This window comes from Manacus vitellinus, unplaced genomic scaffold (assembly GCF_001715985.3).
Source record: "Manacus vitellinus isolate BGI_N305 unplaced genomic scaffold, ASM171598v3 scaffold_25_pilon, whole genome shotgun sequence".
Lineage (NCBI taxonomy): Eukaryota > Metazoa > Chordata > Aves > Passeriformes > Pipridae > Manacus > Manacus vitellinus.
The window spans coordinates 1,909,218-1,928,591 of record NW_021939882.1 but is presented as its reverse complement, the minus strand read 5'-3'; the positions used below and the strand labels follow the sequence as shown (position 1 = coordinate 1,928,591).

General features: G+C 37.6%; 1 protein-coding gene across 4 annotated transcripts in view; it reads left to right on the top strand.

Annotated features, from left to right (window-relative positions):
* The window catches only part of EBF1 (EBF transcription factor 1), a 261,308-nt gene extending 242,297 nt beyond the window's left edge, over positions 1-19,011 (top strand). For 2 of the 4 annotated variants that reach the window (XM_025895207.1, XM_018073648.1), the window contains exons 8-13: positions 6,112-6,177; positions 6,773-6,950; positions 8,453-8,632; positions 10,874-11,068; positions 11,434-11,502; positions 15,775-15,799. In XM_025895207.1, the coding sequence (XP_025750992.1) occupies positions 6,112-6,177; positions 6,773-6,950; positions 8,453-8,632; positions 10,874-11,068; positions 11,434-11,501 (687 nt within the window). In that variant the 3' untranslated portion in view covers position 11,502; positions 15,775-15,799. Of the gene's footprint in view, positions 1-6,111; positions 6,178-6,772; positions 6,951-8,452; positions 8,633-10,873; positions 11,069-11,433; positions 11,503-15,774 lie in introns of all 4 variants that reach the window. The other 2 variants (XM_025895208.1, XM_018073650.1) reach the window with 1 other exon arrangement.
* The last annotated feature ends 363 nt before the right edge of the window (positions 19,012-19,374 follow it).

The window sequence follows — 19,374 nt, the reverse complement described above, 5'->3', positions numbered from 1 at the left end:
TGGTTTATTCAAAGAGTTGTTCCAAACCAACGATATTAATGCTGGTTTATTCCATGCTACTCTGTATCTAGATGAAGTACACATCTGTGCTAGCTACTACTTCTGTTGCCATTGTTATGTGCCCATCATTTATGGAAATGAAGACCATCAGCATGAGTAGTGTGGGTTAAGAAAGGAGGCTGATACCTTTTTTAGTTTTTAAGTACACCATATTAATGGGAAGACAATAGTGGTAAGATGGGACACTTGCAAGGGCAGACTTACAGGTGATCATCATAATTTTGTTCCTTCTTTTGTCAGCAGTATTTGCAAAGAAGACACTTTGGATGGGGTGTGTTTCCCCTGTTGCCATGCATTTATCACCTTTGTGGTTAAGAGGTGTTTTAATCATTGATTCTCAATGTTTATGGCAAGATTCGTGCTTGCATTTGCACTTCAGTGTTTGTTCTTTCTGCTGCCTCATGGAGGCTTTCTATATTTTATTCATAAGGTTGGCTCATTGTGGAGCAGGTGGTAAGGTTATGCATGACTGTTTTTAGTGCTGTAGATTTAGGCTGTGATTTTCAGTTTGGGTGAGGCTGATGAGACTACAATGGCTTGGAAAGGCTAAGGTTCTAGCTCCCACTGTAGACTTGTTTTCTGGAAAATGCCAGTGAAATTCAGTGGCAGGAATTAAGTGTACTGCCATCCTATAGGCAGTGGTAAGCTGAAGGTGGGTTTTTTTGCCCCTCAAATGAAGTAGGTTGTCTTTCACTCTCATTTTGCCTTCCTGGCTTTGTAATACCTATATGGTGTTTACTTCTTTGGTATGATTCAATTATAATATATGGAAACAATTCAGTTGTTTGTTTGCTGGAGAAGTTTTCATCTTTATGTGAATACAAATACCTTTTTAGAGAAATGGCCCTATTGTTTTATACTTCCCATTAGGCTGGCACAGTTCCTTCAGTTTTACAGTAAATGGAGGATCTTTACATTTTGAATGGCTTTTACGAGTCTTTATAAAACTATAATTGCTGAAAATGATACAATAATGCAGTGCTCAGTGTTGATGTGGAGACATGGGAGGTTCTGGACAGGCTGAAACTCTTGTATAGCAGGCTTGATGACTGGCATTTTAGATCTTTGGAATCCTGTTAAATGTCTTTCTACCAAAATGTTGGATTTGCCTTTACACTTGAAAGAGGTGTTCATGATTTTTATCTTTTAAAACATAATGCATACACAAATTTTAAGTATAAGTTTAAAACTTAGTTCTAACCCATATTCTTCACTATCACATTTTTAGTTTCACCCATTGAAAACCAAAGGGAAAGTCTGAGTGGAAATTATTGTAATTCTGTCTAGAAATTTCAGAATGTGACCTTTCCAAGGTGAAGAAGTGAACTGGAGTCTGATGTTGAGCATTTTGACTCTGCAGAAGTGTTTTTTTCTTGCAAGTAGCCATGAGAGTAGGAAGTTAGAAGGCAGAGCCAGGAGGTCAGACATAAGAGTCAAGGAAGTATGAATGACATCATCATCCCTAAGTACCCTCTCAGAAGATGAATGAGCTCTCTCTTGTATTACAATGCTAAAGAGCATTAGAAGGTGATATGATATCTAGACAACACATAAGATAAATGCCTCAGAGGATGCTAGAACAGCTTCCCCTCCACGCCCTCCACAAGTTCATAAATCCTTTGGTGGTCTCAATAATACAGTATGTGGCTGATGAGTATTATATGTTGTGGTCAGCTTCTTCTTGACAAAATTCATTTAGATTTAACAAGTACCTTGAACATTGTCTAATTTAGTTACTTAAGCCAACAACTCAGTAGCTCTAGATACCCCTTATCTCACTAGACTCATGGCCCTTTTGGGACACAGAGTGTGGTTTTTTCACTAGTTTCTGAAAACAAAGTAAGCAGACGTCACCAGAAGAAATATCCCCCTCTTTTAAATCTAGCACAAAGTGTGTTTGTCATGATAAAACTCGCAATGCAAGTTTCATGATCTTAATGAATTCCTCCTGAAGGGAATGCGTGCCTCCAACAAAACCTGCAGAGGTGCTGTAGGGTTCAAGGTACATTCAGTCAGAAGTGGATTCAGTCTGAATTTCAGTCATTGTGCTTCAAAAGCCTCATTCTGATATGATTTTATAAATCATCACTTTTCTACAGTGATTTTGAAATAGGCAAAGTTGCAATAAACTTCACTATCCAGGCCCTTTTTTGCTTATGTAAGCACCCCTTAGTAAGTTCAGAAGAAAAATTTGATCAAAATATTTAATTGCATTCATGTTTCAAAAATTAAAAAAGTCAAAATCCCTCCATAGAAAATCAGCTTCAGTTTGGAATAAAAATGATCTGTGGATTTTTGGTGTGTAGCTGCATGGACTGCAGTGTTCTAATGCATCATATTTAATTGCCAAAGTAATTTTTCCTTTTAATAATATTTGCTCAGTTGTTTTTACAGAAATAAAATAATGCTCATTTGAAACACAATATGAGAGAAGGAGACCCTCACTTTAGCTCTAACTAAATGCTGCAAAGTCCTTTATTCTAAATCAAAAACTGTCAGACTTTTAGCATTAATAGAAGAGTGGATCTTCCTTGACAAATGGCCCCATAAATTAGATATTAGCTTTAGTCAAACTCTGTCTCTCTCAGAAAATATTTCCACTTGCATATTCATTTGGAAGGACCTTACATGATGCCCACTTACTGCTATGAAAATCTAGGCTTCTGAGATGAAGGCAAAGAAAAATTACTGTGAACAAAAGAATATCTGGAATAGCAGACCTTGAGCTTATGCAGAGATTTCTTTTTATAGAATGTTAGTTTCACTCACTTCTCGATATGTCTGTCTGCTGCTCTGTCCACCTCTCTATCTGTTTATCTGTCACCACTGCAGTGGTAACTTGCAGTATCAATTGGATTTTAAAAGACATATATCTTTTATACTAGCTGTCCTTTTTTATAATACCTTTTACAAATTTAATCAATGCATTTTAATATACAATATAGTTTAAGTGCAATGTACGATAAATATTCAAGCTTCATCTTAAACATGCTCTAGCCTTTAAATTGTTAAAACTGCAGTGCCCTTTCAATCTACTTACATAATGTCATAAAATATACATTTCAAGGTAAATGAAGTCAGCTACTTCAATTTAGTCCCTCAAACTGGTAGTAAATGAGAGGTTAACACTATGGTGCCAAACCCATTATTGAGTAAATTTAGCACCTTGGACAGCTCTGTAAAATCTTTATTGCTTTCCTGACCTGCTCGTCATGTTCTGTCTATGTGTTCAGTGGCTCTCAGCTCTGATTGAAAGGCAATATATTAGATCCCGAACACAAACATGCTCGGGGGCTGCTTCACTGTGAGCGTAATGACATGGAGGTGAGAACAATTTTCTGGTCACCGCAATCCAAGCACCTTGCAAGGTCTGTTGCTCTAACTTATAGAGGACTTTTGGGGCTCCTTTGTATGTGGAGTCGTAACAGTGGCTTCTATTGTAATTTAGGCAGAGCTGCAAAGGATTTAAAATGCATTCAGAAAACAAGAAGTTAATATCTTGAGCATGTCTGTGGTAGCATCTTATTGTGTGTTTTTAAAGCTAATTTGTGTCTATAAGAACTACCGTCAGCTCTGGAACAGGAGGGACCATTATTTGACACAGGAGGTTTTTTGTGCAACATCTACTTTGTGTGATCTGAAAATGTCATAAACAAGAAATGCTTTTATTGTGTGAAAATATTGTTAGAGAAAGTATGAAACTCAAATTTACAGACTCTGAAAATGTTGAAAAAATATAACCATTGACTAGCTAAGAAAATTGAATGCTACTTGTCAAGTAGGTTTCAATAAACCATCATGACAATTAGTTTTATTTACATGCAATATGATATGGCATTAAAGAACTTCTAGTGCTTAAGAACTGGAATATATTTTACACTAGGTAGAGCAGCTGTAAGATTCTGTGTAATTACCTCATTTTCTAACATGGTCTTCAGTCTCTTTTTAGATGCATTCTAGGGTTTTTAGCTCAGCATTACATAAATAACTATGATTAGTCAGGTAGAGCAGAAATGACTATTTAAACTTTCTTTTTTTTTTAGTAATTTAGCATAATGACAGCTTAGGTTAACAATATTCCAAAGCGGTTTGTGGGCTCTGTATCACATTCTAATTTTCCATCAGTGAAATATATAGTGCAAACAATTTCGACTGAAGTGAAATAAATCCTAGTTTGCAAAGTCAAACACCTGTGCAGTAATTTTCCATTTAAAATCATCGATTGAGAAAGATAGAATTTTTTCAATAACTTCTCTGCTCTTCTCTGGTTTGCATCTTCAGTGTGAGGAAAAAAAGGGCAAGTCAGTGTGCTGATGAACAAGGATTGTTTGTACCTGAATGTTGTTTGTAGTCTGTCTGTCCATGATTATACTGCTAACTGCTGTGGTCAAGCTACACAAAAAAACCCCACTGTAAAACAACGGTCACAGCAGAAAACAAACACCAACCTCAAAAATCAAACAAACAAACAAACCAAGCAAAAACCAACAGAAAGAGGCTGTAGCAACTTAACTCAGAATCTGTTTCAAATGTAGTGATTTAAAAATCCATCAATTATGTATCACATCTCACTTCATATGTGGAAAATAATTCAAATGTGTGTTCTGAGACAGGGGTGTGTGCAGCAGAAGGCAAGCCTAAATGTTTACTGGGAGAACAAAAATCCTCCATCTCATTTTTGAATTTAGGACATTATATATGTCATAAGTAGTTACTTCAGTATGACAACTATTTTATCTTATATTATAGAGAATTTAAAATTGAAAAAAATGCTAATATGCATCTAAAAGCTTGTCATTTGAAGAGTTGTTCAAGGATTTTTGAAGAGGTTATGGTGACAGCAAAATGAACGCAATTATATCTCTATTTTCTGATCAGAGTCTACAGTATATGAAAATTGAGCATTACTGTTTCTTTTTGGTATAAAATATGGCTATTGTGTAAAATATTTTAAGTTTAAAAGTTTAACTTTGTAGAAAGCTGTAAAATCGTTAGAACTGGTACTATTTTTGTAAGCTACCTGCAGAAATATGCAATGGTGAATAGCATCTTGTTAGAATATTAGAGCAGTACTTAGGGGCTGGGAACTACAAAAGTACATTGTTTTACTCAAAGGATGTTCTTGACCGGTTTTGATCAGGCAATTGGGAATCTGCTTTGAAAGATGCTTTGAAAGAATAAGAAAAAAATTTCTTCTGAGTTAATTCTGCAATGCAGTTTTATGTTTTCTATCAGGGTTATTATCAGGACACTGTAAAATTTAAGAACACAGGAAATGCTATTATTCCTTGAATGCCAGTATGAAATGACCTAAGACATATTAAATGAAAAGGAACAAATGAGAAAATTGAAGGGAAAAAAATTGCCCAAAATGGAGAACTAAATCCCAGACTGTTTTAAATTCTGCTGTCCATGCAGGGAATTTTTCCAGAAAACACTTCATGGTACTGGGCTGTTCTCTCACACTGCATGTGTTTTACTCTTGGGCATCATTTTATGTACGTGGATCCTACCCTGACCCATGGTATCAGGATACAAACTGAAGAAGTTGAAAGGTTACATCACCAGTAGCATAGGACTGATTGGATATCTGCTGAATGTGGCCTGCTGGGTAAGGTCACAATTCCTGCAGCATGCAATTAGGAATAAAATAAACACATTGAAGGGATTCATAACATGCTCTGAATGACATTGATTGCAGTAATCTAGTAAATGACCTCAGGATTGTATTCTGCAATAAACCGATGAGTGGTTTATAGTGCAGATGGTAGAGACAATTGAGTGATGTATTTTATTTTGCAGCACCAGTGATTCTCACCTTTCGACTTGATTAAGCGTGTGTGTGAATAGGATGAACTAGTGATTTAACACCATTCAGTGTTCGCTGAGAGTTGTTACAATTAAGGTTTACCTGGTGGGAGGAAAAAAAAATAAAACCTACCACAAAACGCTAATAGAACTAATAGAAGAGAATAAAAGATTCTAATATTTGTTTTTCCTCACAAAGAGTTTATTGAACTCAGCAGAATGCATCTGTTTTTATATTGACAGGAAGTAATACTTAAGAGGGCTGCTGATTTAGTAGAAGCACTCTATGGTATGCCACATAATAACCAGGTAAATGCATTCTACTTCAGCAATTCTTTAACATGGCTATGTCTTAGATGTATAGATAGGGGGCTAAAGGTATATAATACTACAGTGGGAGAGAAGAATAAATGTAGAGGGCAATGTCATATCTGGAGTGGGGTTTAGTTTGCTTGTTTTCTTTTATAAAGGGTGTGAATTTAGTGCTCGTGAAAGCAATGTGTTATTAACCCTGGAGGCTTTTGCCCACTTTTACCAGATACTATAAAATATGGGTGATGATATGCATTATGTCTTGCCACCAGTGATTTTTCAATCTTACCCTAACAACAGCTTTAAGGTGGAGAAAGGCTCGGCTGCAGCCCCATTCTGCCAGTTGGTCTTTTTATACAGAAGTGTGGCCGTTGGGACTGAGACTTCCAACTCCCTTACCACAGATGTCAGGATTTGTCACAAGGCAGCAGATCTTATAAGCATTAGCTCTCAGTCAGCTCGCTGCTGTAGAAAGAAAAGCATCTAGTTTTTGCCTTTGGACAGGGAACTGTTTCATTTGAGTCTGTAAGAAAAGGTTTGTCAGTCGCATTGGTAACTCTTTTATTCTTTCCCCCCCCTTCTTATCCTGTAGGAAATCATCCTGAAAAGAGCCGCAGACATCGCAGAAGCGCTCTACAGTGTCCCCCGCAATCACAACCAGCTCCCCGCCCTTGCTAACACATCAGTCCATGCAGGAATGATGGGAGTGAACTCCTTTAGTGGTCAACTAGCTGTCAATGTTTCCGAAGCCTCACAAGCCACCAACCAGGGTCAGGAGAAGACTCGTCTTCCTCTCTCTATGAACCTTTTCTGATAAAAGTCAGGGGAACGTTCAGAGCAGAGGCAGGGGGGTGGTTCAGGCAGCCCCATCCCAGACTGTCCACACCCTTGGAATGACACAGGGCTGCCACGGAATGGGGCTGCCCCAACTTGGGAAAAGCACTTCTGCCTATCTCCTCAAAGCTTTTCATTTTGCTCAGTATAATACTTGTATTTGTGTTTAAATCCCACTAATTTTAAATTACTCGAGCATGTACTTAATCTTAAGTACTTGCTTATATATTTTCCTGAGCATGGATGATCTCTCAATTTGGGCCTTGTATAGCACTTCTTTGTAATATAAAATTATCCCTTGAATATTTGTCTGGTTTAGTTGGGGATATAATATTGGCACTGTGTTTTTCTCAGAGTTTGAGACTTTTATAAATTTTACAATGAGCAAAGAATAGAAATATTTACAAAGACACTTTCAGAGCTTCTCTAATTTTTAAAATAAAGTGGGTTTCACTTTGTACAAAATCAATATTGTTTTAATTCCTACAGTTAAAAATAAAAAATAGGTGAAACGCATTTTTGTAAAAGCCGTTTGCATTTTCCACAGTCCTTTTCTCAGCTCTCTATATTATTCAACTTAAAAATTCACTTTAATGAGAAAATATTAGAATAAGGCTGTTTTCTAGGGGAGTTGACAAAATTATTTTGCATTACACTAAAAAAATGGAAATTATTTCTAGATTAAAATATTTTGTGGATGTGCTGTGTGGTAGGAAGAAAAATTGGCATTTTTTTCTTCCAGGAGTGAAGATGCATTTTGTATTTCTCTGCTTTCAGAAACAAATCTTCCTTTATGGATATTTAGATATGAGTTTGTGCAAATGTAATCTCCAGAATTAAGTAGAGATTCAAATTTTAACTTGCTGCTAAATTCGATACTCATTTTCTACCACATAATAATCAGACTAGGGCAAAAAGACAAAGGATATCCCACTACTTGGAGAAATACACTCTACATTTTCTGAAGTGTGCAGTGAGCATCTAGCATGAGATGTGTTAACTGAGAGTGACATCAGAAAAGGGTTAACAACAACCACGTGCTTTTAACATACCTTGAGTTGTTGTTTGCTCCTCACTTTGAAAATGTAGGTCATGTTTACTCCATTTCCTACAAACAGCTCTTTCAGAGCTGAGTGTTCCTGTAACACCCAGTGGTGATCTTTGCTCGAGGGCATGGGTTGCCTGAGGAGCTCTGAAGGTTCCAGCCTCCCTCCTCCTCCTTCTCCTCCTCCTCCACCCAGCAGTGACCTGGAGCAGGGAGGGTTCACAATTTGGGGTTGCCTGGTGGTTGCGGGGGTCAGTCCTGGCCCTCCCTGTGCACACCATGGCTGGACTAAGCTGCTGCCTTGGTACCACAGTCACTTGCTTGTAGCTGTTTGTGTAAGAAACTGTTCTGGGGCTGATACCAACTTCTAAATGTATTCCCTCCCCACACAAGGTTTTACTCGCAACTCGAGCAGCGTGTCACCTCATGGCTACGTGCCAAGCACCACCCCTCAGCAGACAAATTATAACTCTGTCACAACAAGCATGAACGGCTATGGGAATGCTGGAATGTCAAATTTAGGCGGTTCTCCAACCTTCCTGAATGGATCTGCTGCCAATTCTCCCTATGCCAGTGAGTATTACATGGGTTTTCTGTATTTTGCGCATTTTCATTAGAAGGAAATGGTGACTTTCCTGTGGTATTCAATATTTAGTTTCTATTTTGAGCATTTGAAACAGATCTTGGTGCTTTCTCTATTCTCCAAAGCACTGACCTTTGAGGCACTTTGAAGACACTACCATTGCCAAAAATACTCTTCTCTGTTTATCGTCATCATCATCATCATCATAATTATTAATTGGGAGTCTCATAACAGCTTAAAAATAATAATATCTCTCATGATTTGGTCTGATACTTTCATAACTTACCTTGTACTCTGTAAATAAGAAACACTGTCCTCACCATTGACTTCTGAGCAAATATCTTTATAGCCTTTATAAAAATTATGAAATATTATTTGGCCTAAGCTTGATTGCTTATACTCCATTTGATTTTTAAGTAGTATTACTTTGACTTCACTGAGAGCTTAGTATTAGTCAGTGCAATGTGACAATGGCTCTCAGAGTTTGTGTTTTAGTGTCTGTACAGCGGATGCCACAAAAATGTAAGTCTTACAAATCATATATTCCATGGCGTGAAGAGCTTATGGTCCACAGTCCCAGTTACGGAAATATTTATGTGTAGGACTAAGTTTCTGCATTTTGATATTAAAGGTTTAGTAACCTGTTTAAATATAAATACATTTCTATTGGTAGAGGCCTATGAACCTCTTCTGCAGCTGCTCACTCAGCTCAGTAGTCCCTGGTCACATGAGAACATTAAATGAACGGGACCTGCCCAGTTCCTCTGACATTACTCATGTGGCACAAAGGATTCCACTGACATCTGTAGAAAGCTGACAGCAGAATCAGGATGGAAGGTCTTGTCATATAAATAGGTTTATAGGCTGAGACCATAGCATGAACACGACAAACAGACTGATGAACATACCAAGGTTTACACATCAAATTTAAGTTAATGGTGTAACAGCAGTAATGAATTATTTTGAATTGCATTGCTAGAGTTCAGAAATAAATAGGGGATAGGAAACCTGACAAAAAAAAAATAACTTAAAGGTTTCTTATCTGCTGCAAATTTAGAAGAAATTATTTACCCACATAATGAGTACTTATAACCTGTGACTTGCTAACCAGTGATTATTTTTGTGCTTTAATAATAATGTAACATGTAATGTTACAAAGTACGTTACTTATTAAGTTGGATTTACTGTCATAGAAACTGCACACTCTGAATTCATAATATAACATGATTGATGAGACACCTCCTTTTGGAAGCAGATGCCAGTAATGCATTTAAAATACTCCAGCAGTGTATTATTTCATATTTATGAACGAAGTCCTCTTTAGAATAGCATTTCACTTTCTAGCCCTGGTTCTCTTTTCTATTTATATTTTGGGAGGTTTTCTTGGTAAATCTGTCATTCTGCTAATGCCTAATCCATTGAATCAGAAAATGCTTCAATCATGACCTGAAAATTAAAAGGTGGCATTCTTAATTAAATCAATAAACTAATTGCTGTATAGTAGCAATTCAATTTAGGTGCTTTGATTGCTCTCCCTTAGCAAGTACTTCCAGACACAGAGTGACTTCAGACTAAGATTGTATCTGTCAGACTGTGAAACTTTGAACATTTAATTTCCATTAATTGATTTCCTCAGTGTTAACAAATATGATATCAGATTCTCAAATAAGAACTTAAATAGGGTGATTTTTATCTACGTAAATGCAAATAAAATAATAATTCAAAGCCCAGATGATCAGAATTTTACTCTATAATATGTAATTATTCATAGCCCACTTGTCTATCTAAGCAGTTTCTAAACAGGAAGATGAATGAAAGTATGGGATCTTACATTTAGTCCTTTCCTTTTGTTTTCAGGTGTTGTGGGGTTTTTTTGTTTTTGTTTTGTTGTTGTTGTTGTTGGATAAGAGGGGAAACTGGCAGTGGTTTCTGAATATTAAAGTAGTGGGTTTCATTTCATGAAAACAAATTCACTTAAAACCTCAATGACAAATACATGAACCAAAGATATTTATCCCACTATATGGTGAAATTACGGTTTAAGGATATCTGTTTTTAAAAACTGAATTTCCTATATAGCAGGTTTGCATTTTGGAGGCTCAGTTCAATCTCTAAAAAAAAAAAAAAAAAAAAAGGACAGCATCTGAGAATCAGAATTCTCTTGTTTCTGCAGCCTGTTATTATTGAACACTAAGAAATGCCTCCTGGGGGGGTCCTTTTTTTTTCTCTAGTTGTGCCATCAAGTCCGACAATGGCCTCCTCCACTAGTCTGCCCTCGAACTGTAGCAGTTCCTCTGGGATTTTCTCCTTCTCACCAGCCAACATGGTCTCAGCAGTGAAACAGAAGAGTGCTTTTGCACCCGTTGTGAGACCGCAAACTTCTCCTCCTCCCACCTGCACCAGCACCAACGGCAACAGCCTGCAAGGTACGTGAGGCCCGGTCTGGAGAGTAGGTGGCTGCTCTCAAACTGTGAATTCCCAGTGCCTTGCAAGGCTCTAAGCAACACTGAGTTGTCAAAGGGGATAGAACACAGTGGGGGATCCCTGGTGGTCTCTGTCTCAAAGTCTCCTACTGTAAAGAGTAACTGGACTCCACCACCAGCCCGCCTTGTACCGTGCAGGTGTTTGGCAACCACCCTACCTCTAACTCAACTAATACTGCTGAATTGAGAGGCTGTGTCCTTTAAAGCACAGACCTACTGTTATGATAAAAACAAGTAATATTTCAGCTTACTAATACCGTCCTTTTTCTTTCTTTCCTCTCTTATTCCCTGTTGTCGTCCTTTATCAGACCAGTCTTTTGTGGACTCTAGCAAGTACTCCACTGCAGGGTCTCTCCAGGGGCTGGCCTTCTCCTGAAGTACGTCACTCAATCTTCCCTTCCTTTTTGTCCTTTGTCATAGTACACTTGTGCAGAAATCCTACTGAGAGCAAATAGACCTTTACAGAGCTTGGCACAAACCTTTCCTTTCATAAATAGGAGATGCATTACAAACTAACAGCAACATTTTCCAGTTTAACTCGTACCAGGGCAAACATTAGTTTCCACTGATTAATCTATTTCTGTGCCAATTAATTCCATAAATGGTGCAGGCCCTTTTGGAAAGCCTTCTGAACTGCTGGCATCAAGGGGCTGCTCCTTTTCTGCCTCCCTTCCCCTCTCATTACAAGTATTCCAGCATTAGCACCTAAATCTGTTTGAAGCGTTGACGCAGGTGAGGGAGTGATGGACAAAAGCTTGTCAAACTGAGGGTGCTGCAAAGCCCAGCACCACCCACCTCATTGTTTGGCTCAACCTGTTTTACAACATGGTGCCTAAACCTTCTTGTGTAATTCCCTCACTGTGCATTAGTGTGCTGAGAGAGACATTTTCATGCTCGCTTAGATCCAGGAGTTTCCATAAGCAGGTGCATCCAGCTGCCTCCAACAGTGCCAGAGGTGGGAAAGATTTTGTGGTATGTGTTGTGCTTCCACCAGATCTGAGATCTGTTTCCTTTCCACGTGCCTGTGCAAACTACCCAAAGAGCATGAGCGGGAAATAAAATCTATGATTGTCAAAGGCAGGTTCAGAAGGAGCTGTGCAAAGGCAAGGGAATATTGTTCCACAGACTCCATATGTCACTGTATGGCCTCTGGAAAGAGAAACACTGGGCTTGAAGGGATAATGCTGATAACACCATTAACAGCCAAAAAAAAATCTATATGCAAGCAGAGTAGAAGGAATTAATTCGTAAAGGCTGGGATCTATTGTGCCTGAAGGAAAACATTGTCCCTCAGTGCATGTTATTCTGGTGAATTGGGAAGAGGAATCCTTGAAGGTGCACAAACACACGCTCAGAAATTGCATAAATACTCAGGAAGGTTTATGCAGAACTTGGATACCTTCAATCAAGACTGTTGTAAATACAAACTGTGTCAGGAATTAAACACAACAAAATTTTCAGATGAGCTGTAGCATTTAGGAGATTCGTTTTTGGACATTTAAAAGATTGGGCACTGCTGACAGGCTACAAATTTTAAAAGCAACAGCTAAAAATATTTTCCATCTGAATTAAAAAAAAATAAGCTTTTGAACATGTTAATGTTTTTTCCTCTCTTTACCTTGTCCCAGCTTGCTGTTGCGGATGGAGAGAAAAAATGAGTAACAGGAGAAAGCTTTTTCAGGCACTGTTTTTCTTTTCACAAGACACAGAATTCTCAGATTCCATGTACTGTGTTATGAAAAGCAATTATGGAATGAGCTGAGAGCACTGGACACAACTGGGGCTTTCTGATTGCCTCCTCATTATGTCACATCCACCACACCTGTAATGCCCAGAAACCACACGGATCTGAGTGTTTTCCCTAATTTTTATTTAGCAATTCAGTTTTCATAATAGGAATGAGACACCAAGAGATGGTTCATTTTTCGGTCATCATTGAACTTCTCGGTGAGTTAAAGACACACAGCCTTTAGTCCCAAGCCTTCTGACACCACCTGAGGCTTGTAATAATCACTCAGAGATGCACTGCCTGTTGTGCCTTAATGCTTAAATAAACAACCATGTATAAGGAGGCTGTCTTATCTCTCTTGGGCTTCTGGATACATCAGAAAGCAATCAAGCTTTCCTTATGTAGCTTAGATATCAGCAGTAACTCACTAAAACAGCAGCTAGGCTTATCTGTTGTTCTCTTTGCCATGCAATTTTGTAAAACCCAAAATGCATTATTTCTGTAATTTGCTAGCAGCAAATACAAATTAGTGTATGATAGAAGAAATAAAGGCCATTGGTTGGAGTTTCTCTTCTCTCTGCCCTCCCTTTTTGGAGGTGGTGTGATCTCATACCTACATTGTTTCCCACTGATATCTCTGTTTTCAGGATCAATAACATGCTACAACTGAGAGAATTTGCATGACTAGATGTAGCACTTACGGAACAAAAGTGGAGTGATGTAAATGAAGACTTGCAAAGAATGGAAATATCAAAGCTTTTAGGCAGAAAAGATATCATTTGCCATTTGCCTTGTAATTTAATTCAGAATTTCAGAGCTCTTCAAAAATAATAATGCTTTGAAAAAAATGAGTGTCTGTGGCATTTGTTTCCAATGGCAAAAGGTGCATGTCTGATCAGTAACCACAGGGAAATGCCTAAACCGTGAAGGAAGGAATTGCAGTTATCTCACCTTTTTTTGGCTCTTAGGGTACACAGCTGATTTGGTTCTGATGAATTTTTTAGCTTGAGAATTTTTTGTTGGGATAATATCTTGACATGTTCTAAAGAACAGATACTTTTTCTAATGCAAAATTTCAATACATTTAGAATTTATAAGGGGCTGAAAAGCACAAAAAAATGCTGAATTAGTATGTACAGAGGATTAACTCTATTGCACTCATCACATATAGGAAGGCCCTACCCGTTCCCATGTCCTCAACTCCTTGCTTACCTGAGTGGAAAAAGAGGGAGCTCTGTGGTCAGCTATGCCTTTCTCTGCACCAATGTCCTCTAAGCTTTGCACATCAGTGTCTTCCTGTAGGATTTAAAGCAACTTAACTCACCTCTCTATCCCTTTCATCCTCATTCTCAGCTCCTTGGAGAGCCCTTATGTGGGGTGGAAGCAATCAGTTCAGTAATTCCATGTAAAATCATTGCTGAATGATGAATTCCAATAATTGAAATGCCATTGCAACATGTCACCTCTGAGGATGGCCTGTTGCAAACACGCTGGATGTGTTTTGCATTCTCGCCTTCTCCTCTCATTTTATTTCATTTAATCAGTGCAGTTTACTCGAGCTGTTCTCCCCTTGCTGATTAGACTTGTAATTCTTGCACATATGGTGGTGTTTGTGGAGAAAACATTTCCCTCCTCTCCCCCTCCAACCCCAAATCTGTGAGTCTTTTACTTTGGCTCTGTTCTTATCAAATAATTGCAGCTGTAATTAAAGCACAATGAATCAGCATCAGTCACAGGGTTGAGTTCTTCCTTAAGAAATTACATGTCCAGATGTCTGCAATGGCAGGCAGTTCCAGCATTTAAATCATGTGCCCATGAAGTGCCACCAACCTGAAGGCAAATCTGTTTTCTACCTCTTGGCAAATAACTGTACAACTGGCATTTTAAGGACACATTGTTGTTACAGTTTTCATCATAAACTTGCATGACTACCCCTTGTAATGACCTGCTTGCTCACAGTATGTCACTTGGACTCTTGGTATGTTTGATCTGCATTGAGTCCCCGGTAGATACAGAGAGATCAAGCTGGAAGTCAAACTACTTGGAAGACTATACCTGTTGACTTTTAATAAATGTCTCCCTTTTAAGAGAGGTGGTGGTTTCATACCATTATGCTTCCTAGCAGTGAGGCTAGGAAGCATAATAAAGAAATAGTGGTGATTCAATTTAGCCAACAAAAGAGAAAATATTCTAAATAAACATTAACATATGACTCACTCGATGTAGTTGGTGGTGTCTGCTACAAGTGTAATAAAATCATCAGATGCTGGTCTGCTAACCCACCACATAAGGATATATTTCAAATTGAAAATTAGATTTGAGAGTTTAAGTCCCTTTCTGAGCATCTGGAGATACATACACAAGTCCCAGGGATGAACACTGAAGTTGTAAGAGAACTAGCATAGGAGAATGACCCATGTCAGTGTGACAATGCAAGGGACACCTTTCCAGGTCCCTAACAGTGGTGGCCTGTGGGACTCCAGCTGTTTTCTTATGTGTGGTGCAAATATCTGCTTTGCTTTTAAATGAGTAATAGAATGCATGGCAATGGCTGGGTCAAATTTAGGCCTCCTGTCCATTTCAAGATTTTGAAACTAAGGTCAGAAAAATAAGTTGGGATCTGATACTAATATTGGGGAAGACCAGTAATTTCTACAAGAAAACCAGTAATTTCAGCCAAGTCACTTGCAATTTAAACCACTTTCCAGTCAGGAGGCTTCCCATGATTACTGTGTACCTAGTTGTCTCTTATGAATGATACTTATGTATAAATTTAACTCAAAGTACAGCTGAGTACATTTCTAGTAAATGTTTAAAGCTCTGAGGATTTTAAAAGTTGCTTGATAATGCAGAAAATTAACCTTTTCCCCCTTTTTTCTCTCTCTCTCTCTCTTCCCCCCCACCCCTATCCTTCTGACAGCTATATCTGGCATGATTGTTCCCCCCATGTGAAAGAATTGCCTTGAAGAATTTTATTAATGAAGAGGTTGAATTCTGCTTCAGAGAGAATCTGATACAAGTCCCAGAGTGGAACTTTTTACTCAGGCCTTTTTAAAAATAAAAAAGAAATAAAGAAGGATCTTACAATAACTGCAGATTTTTAAACAAAACAAAAATCACCATCCTTGCAAATACTGAAATTAACAATCTACAATTGCAAGGTGTTGATTCATGTTGTCCATCCCAAATACCTGGGAGATATATTTATTGTATGTTGATAAAAAAAGAAGTCCACTTTTTTTTTTTTCTTTGCGGGGTGGGGGCTTGCTTTTATTTCCTTCTGGTTTTTTGTGTTTTTTTAAGGCTTGATTTAACTCAACACCATTTGTCTTTTATAAATCATACAATTACACAAGGGACACTAGAGATGGAACTCCACATTTTTAATTTATGAATTTTTTTTTTTTAAAGTTGTGTAAAGAAAAATGGAGTGATGTCATTTACATACAAGTCTGTATGGGACAGAATAGAAGTGCCAGTTAGTTTTTCGTAGAAGAATTATGGCCATTTAATTAAGGGTCGGCTCATATATGTTGCTTATCCAGTGGTGACTTGCTAATATGATGCATTTTTAATGTTCTAATTAAATAGGTTTCACTCCCTAGAAAGCTGATATTTTTGGATGATGAGGGTGGGATGAGGGGTGGGATGAGGAACCTCTGTCTTTAATATCAGGCTGAATAATTGTGTAAATAATGCAACAGGAAAAGTTCATCATGGGACACCAGGTTAGAAGGGGGCCCTAAGGTCTAACCTTTTTCAGCAAAACGTTGGTGAAAGGGAAGGTAAGGATGCAAACAGCAAACACGTTGCTCTTGAACCGAAAATCCAGTGCCTCTAGATATGATGCTAAAACTGCAGAATTAGGCGAGCACAGCTCTCTCTTTAGCTGATGTATCAGACTCCTTCCAAACGAGTGGCCTTCCCGAAGCGTAGCATCGCCTGAGCCGCGCTGGGAACGCCGTTTGGATTTGGCCTGAGGACACAGACTGTGGCCATCCCTGTGGGGTTTTTCAGTGTAGCACTTCTCCCCTCGGCCTATTTTTATGGGGCAGGATGAGAACAGCCCCGGATGCCGTTCCCCATCCTCCCCACCTAAAAGCACAGGTTGCGTCAGCCTCCCACTGGGATCATTCCTGTATCAGTCGACCCTCTCAGTCTGTATCATACTATATAAAGCAACAGGTAACTGCTTTTGGATAGTGAATGGAAACATGAGGTTGGGGGGGGGGAGGGGGAGGGCTGTTAGGAAGGTTTCAAATCAAAACCATAGCTTCTGTTTTACAAAAATTTTGCTATCATTATCTGGGAAGTGTTCTTAAAAACTATTAGTCAAAGAGGCAGCAAAGCTCTGAAGATGCATTACCTGATATTTTTTCTTTGCTGTTGTGTTTTGTATGTAGTTATAAATACTGTAGATTTTTTGTGATTTTTTGCCAAAGTTGTTGTTCTATTTATACATTTTAATGTCTTAAGACAGTTTTTCAATACCACAAAAAAAAAAAAAAAAGAATTTTACTGCATATTTTGCAAAAAGAGCTCACTACCTTTAGCTTGCACATACTTGCAAATTAATTAAAGAAAAAAAGCTTTTTGTTTCTGTTTTTTTGTTTGTTTGTTTGTTGGGGGATTTTGTAAAATATCCATATAAATAATGTATTTATCTTTGGAATTTGTACATTGCTTTTTGTCCCCTACAAGTTTATTTTATTGTGTATGTTTGCTATGTGAAAAGTGCTGATTTGTTTGGTCATTCACCGTTGTATTAGCTGTTTAAATGTGATTTTAATACATTTCATTTATAGGGTTGATTTTTTTAGTATTGTTTAAAACCATGCTTCCATTTTTTTTTAATTTCCACCCAAAAGCCATTGTCTATTTTTGTATTATTTGTAAGTTAAGAAGTTTTTTCCAATATATGGCAAAAGGTAGCATATTATTCTTGTAGCATTTAGTTATGTAGATTTACAAAAAAAATGTATCCTTTGCTTTTGAGGCTTAACAAAAACTAATGCTGTTTTACTCTATTAATATGCATGGGATTTCTCCTCTTTGGAGTGACGCATTTTTGTGCATTAAATATGGGGAGAAACTTCATAGAACTCAATGAAAATACTTTCTTTCTTAAGTCTGCTTGTATATTTCTCTGTCTTTCACATAAATATAAACCAGCAGATTGGATGCCTTAACAATGCAAATCATATTCATTTCACTTGTACATTGTACTGTGCACCAGAACTGTCAATCATCACTAACATTCTAAGAAAAAAAAAAAGGAATTGAAAAGCACAAAAGAACTGTTTTGTTACCTTAAAACAATATAACTTTTTTCTAGTCAAGCAAGAAATCATTTACAACGATGCTGCAACTGTGCATGCTTCCTGTATGAATTTTGCAATGGTTTTCACTAGAATGTCACAGTGTGATCTTTGGGGGGAAGGGAAGAAAACAGGATTTTTTTTTTTTTTTCATGGTGAGAAAATAAAAGAAGAGAAAACTGGAAAATGTGAGAGACATCAGTTTATTGCTTCTCTGTATTCCAAGTGATTATTCTAATTCACATAGTAAAGCAACAGCACGACAATGTAATCAAATTTAAAGCCATATTTTGTCCAGTGACACCGTCGATTACTCTTGTAGAACTCCACTCAGTCCTAGTGATTTTGACACCACTCTTAGCCACAATGTTTGTAGTCTCTAAGCCAGTGTCCAAAGATCCTTTGACAATGTGCATAATTTTGTTTTGTTGCAGCTACTTATCGTGATCTTATGAATGGGAATTTATCAAAAATCTCCCCTGCACCACCCTTGTCTTTTACAAAGTAAAAGATGCAGCTGTTTACAGAATATGGCTTTAAGTGGAAACATTCAGATTTCAGTTTTAACAAGGTGAAGCTTCACAATGACTGGATTGCATAAAGTAATGCCTATTTCCTCACAGTTGTACTAGGATGCAGCTAAAATGAAGTCATCTCTGAAACTACTAACCTTTCACCTTCTTATCTAAATCTTTTTGAATAGACACACACACTGTACAGTTCTATTGTTAGAGAAACTAACTACTGTAGAGATTGTTATAATTTTTTTGCAGAAATTCAAGCTGTAAAAACTTTTCAACTTTCACAATATTTAATTAAAGTTACTTCCTGTCTGTGAATACAGCTCCTAGTTGTGTGTTTATTTTTCTGCCTCTGCTAGCTATAAATGGGAAAAAAATAAAATACAGAAACCAGAGGCTAGTGAATTAAGGAGAAACAGAAATTCATGGAATTACACAATGAATCATAGTGAATGCTGGTGCATTGAAACTCCTTTTCGTCTATCTCTAATGGATTTCAAAGGATCTTCACCCAGAATGCTAAATTTCATCCTGTTATCATTAATCTTATTATTTCCATTGTTTTAGCCTTGTTTGCCCGAAGGGCCAACATATTTTTCTAGTGGATTTCAGGAGCATTTCTGGCTTTAGGTACTCAGCTGCAAGAGCTGTCTCTCTCTAAACACAGTGATCACACAAGGC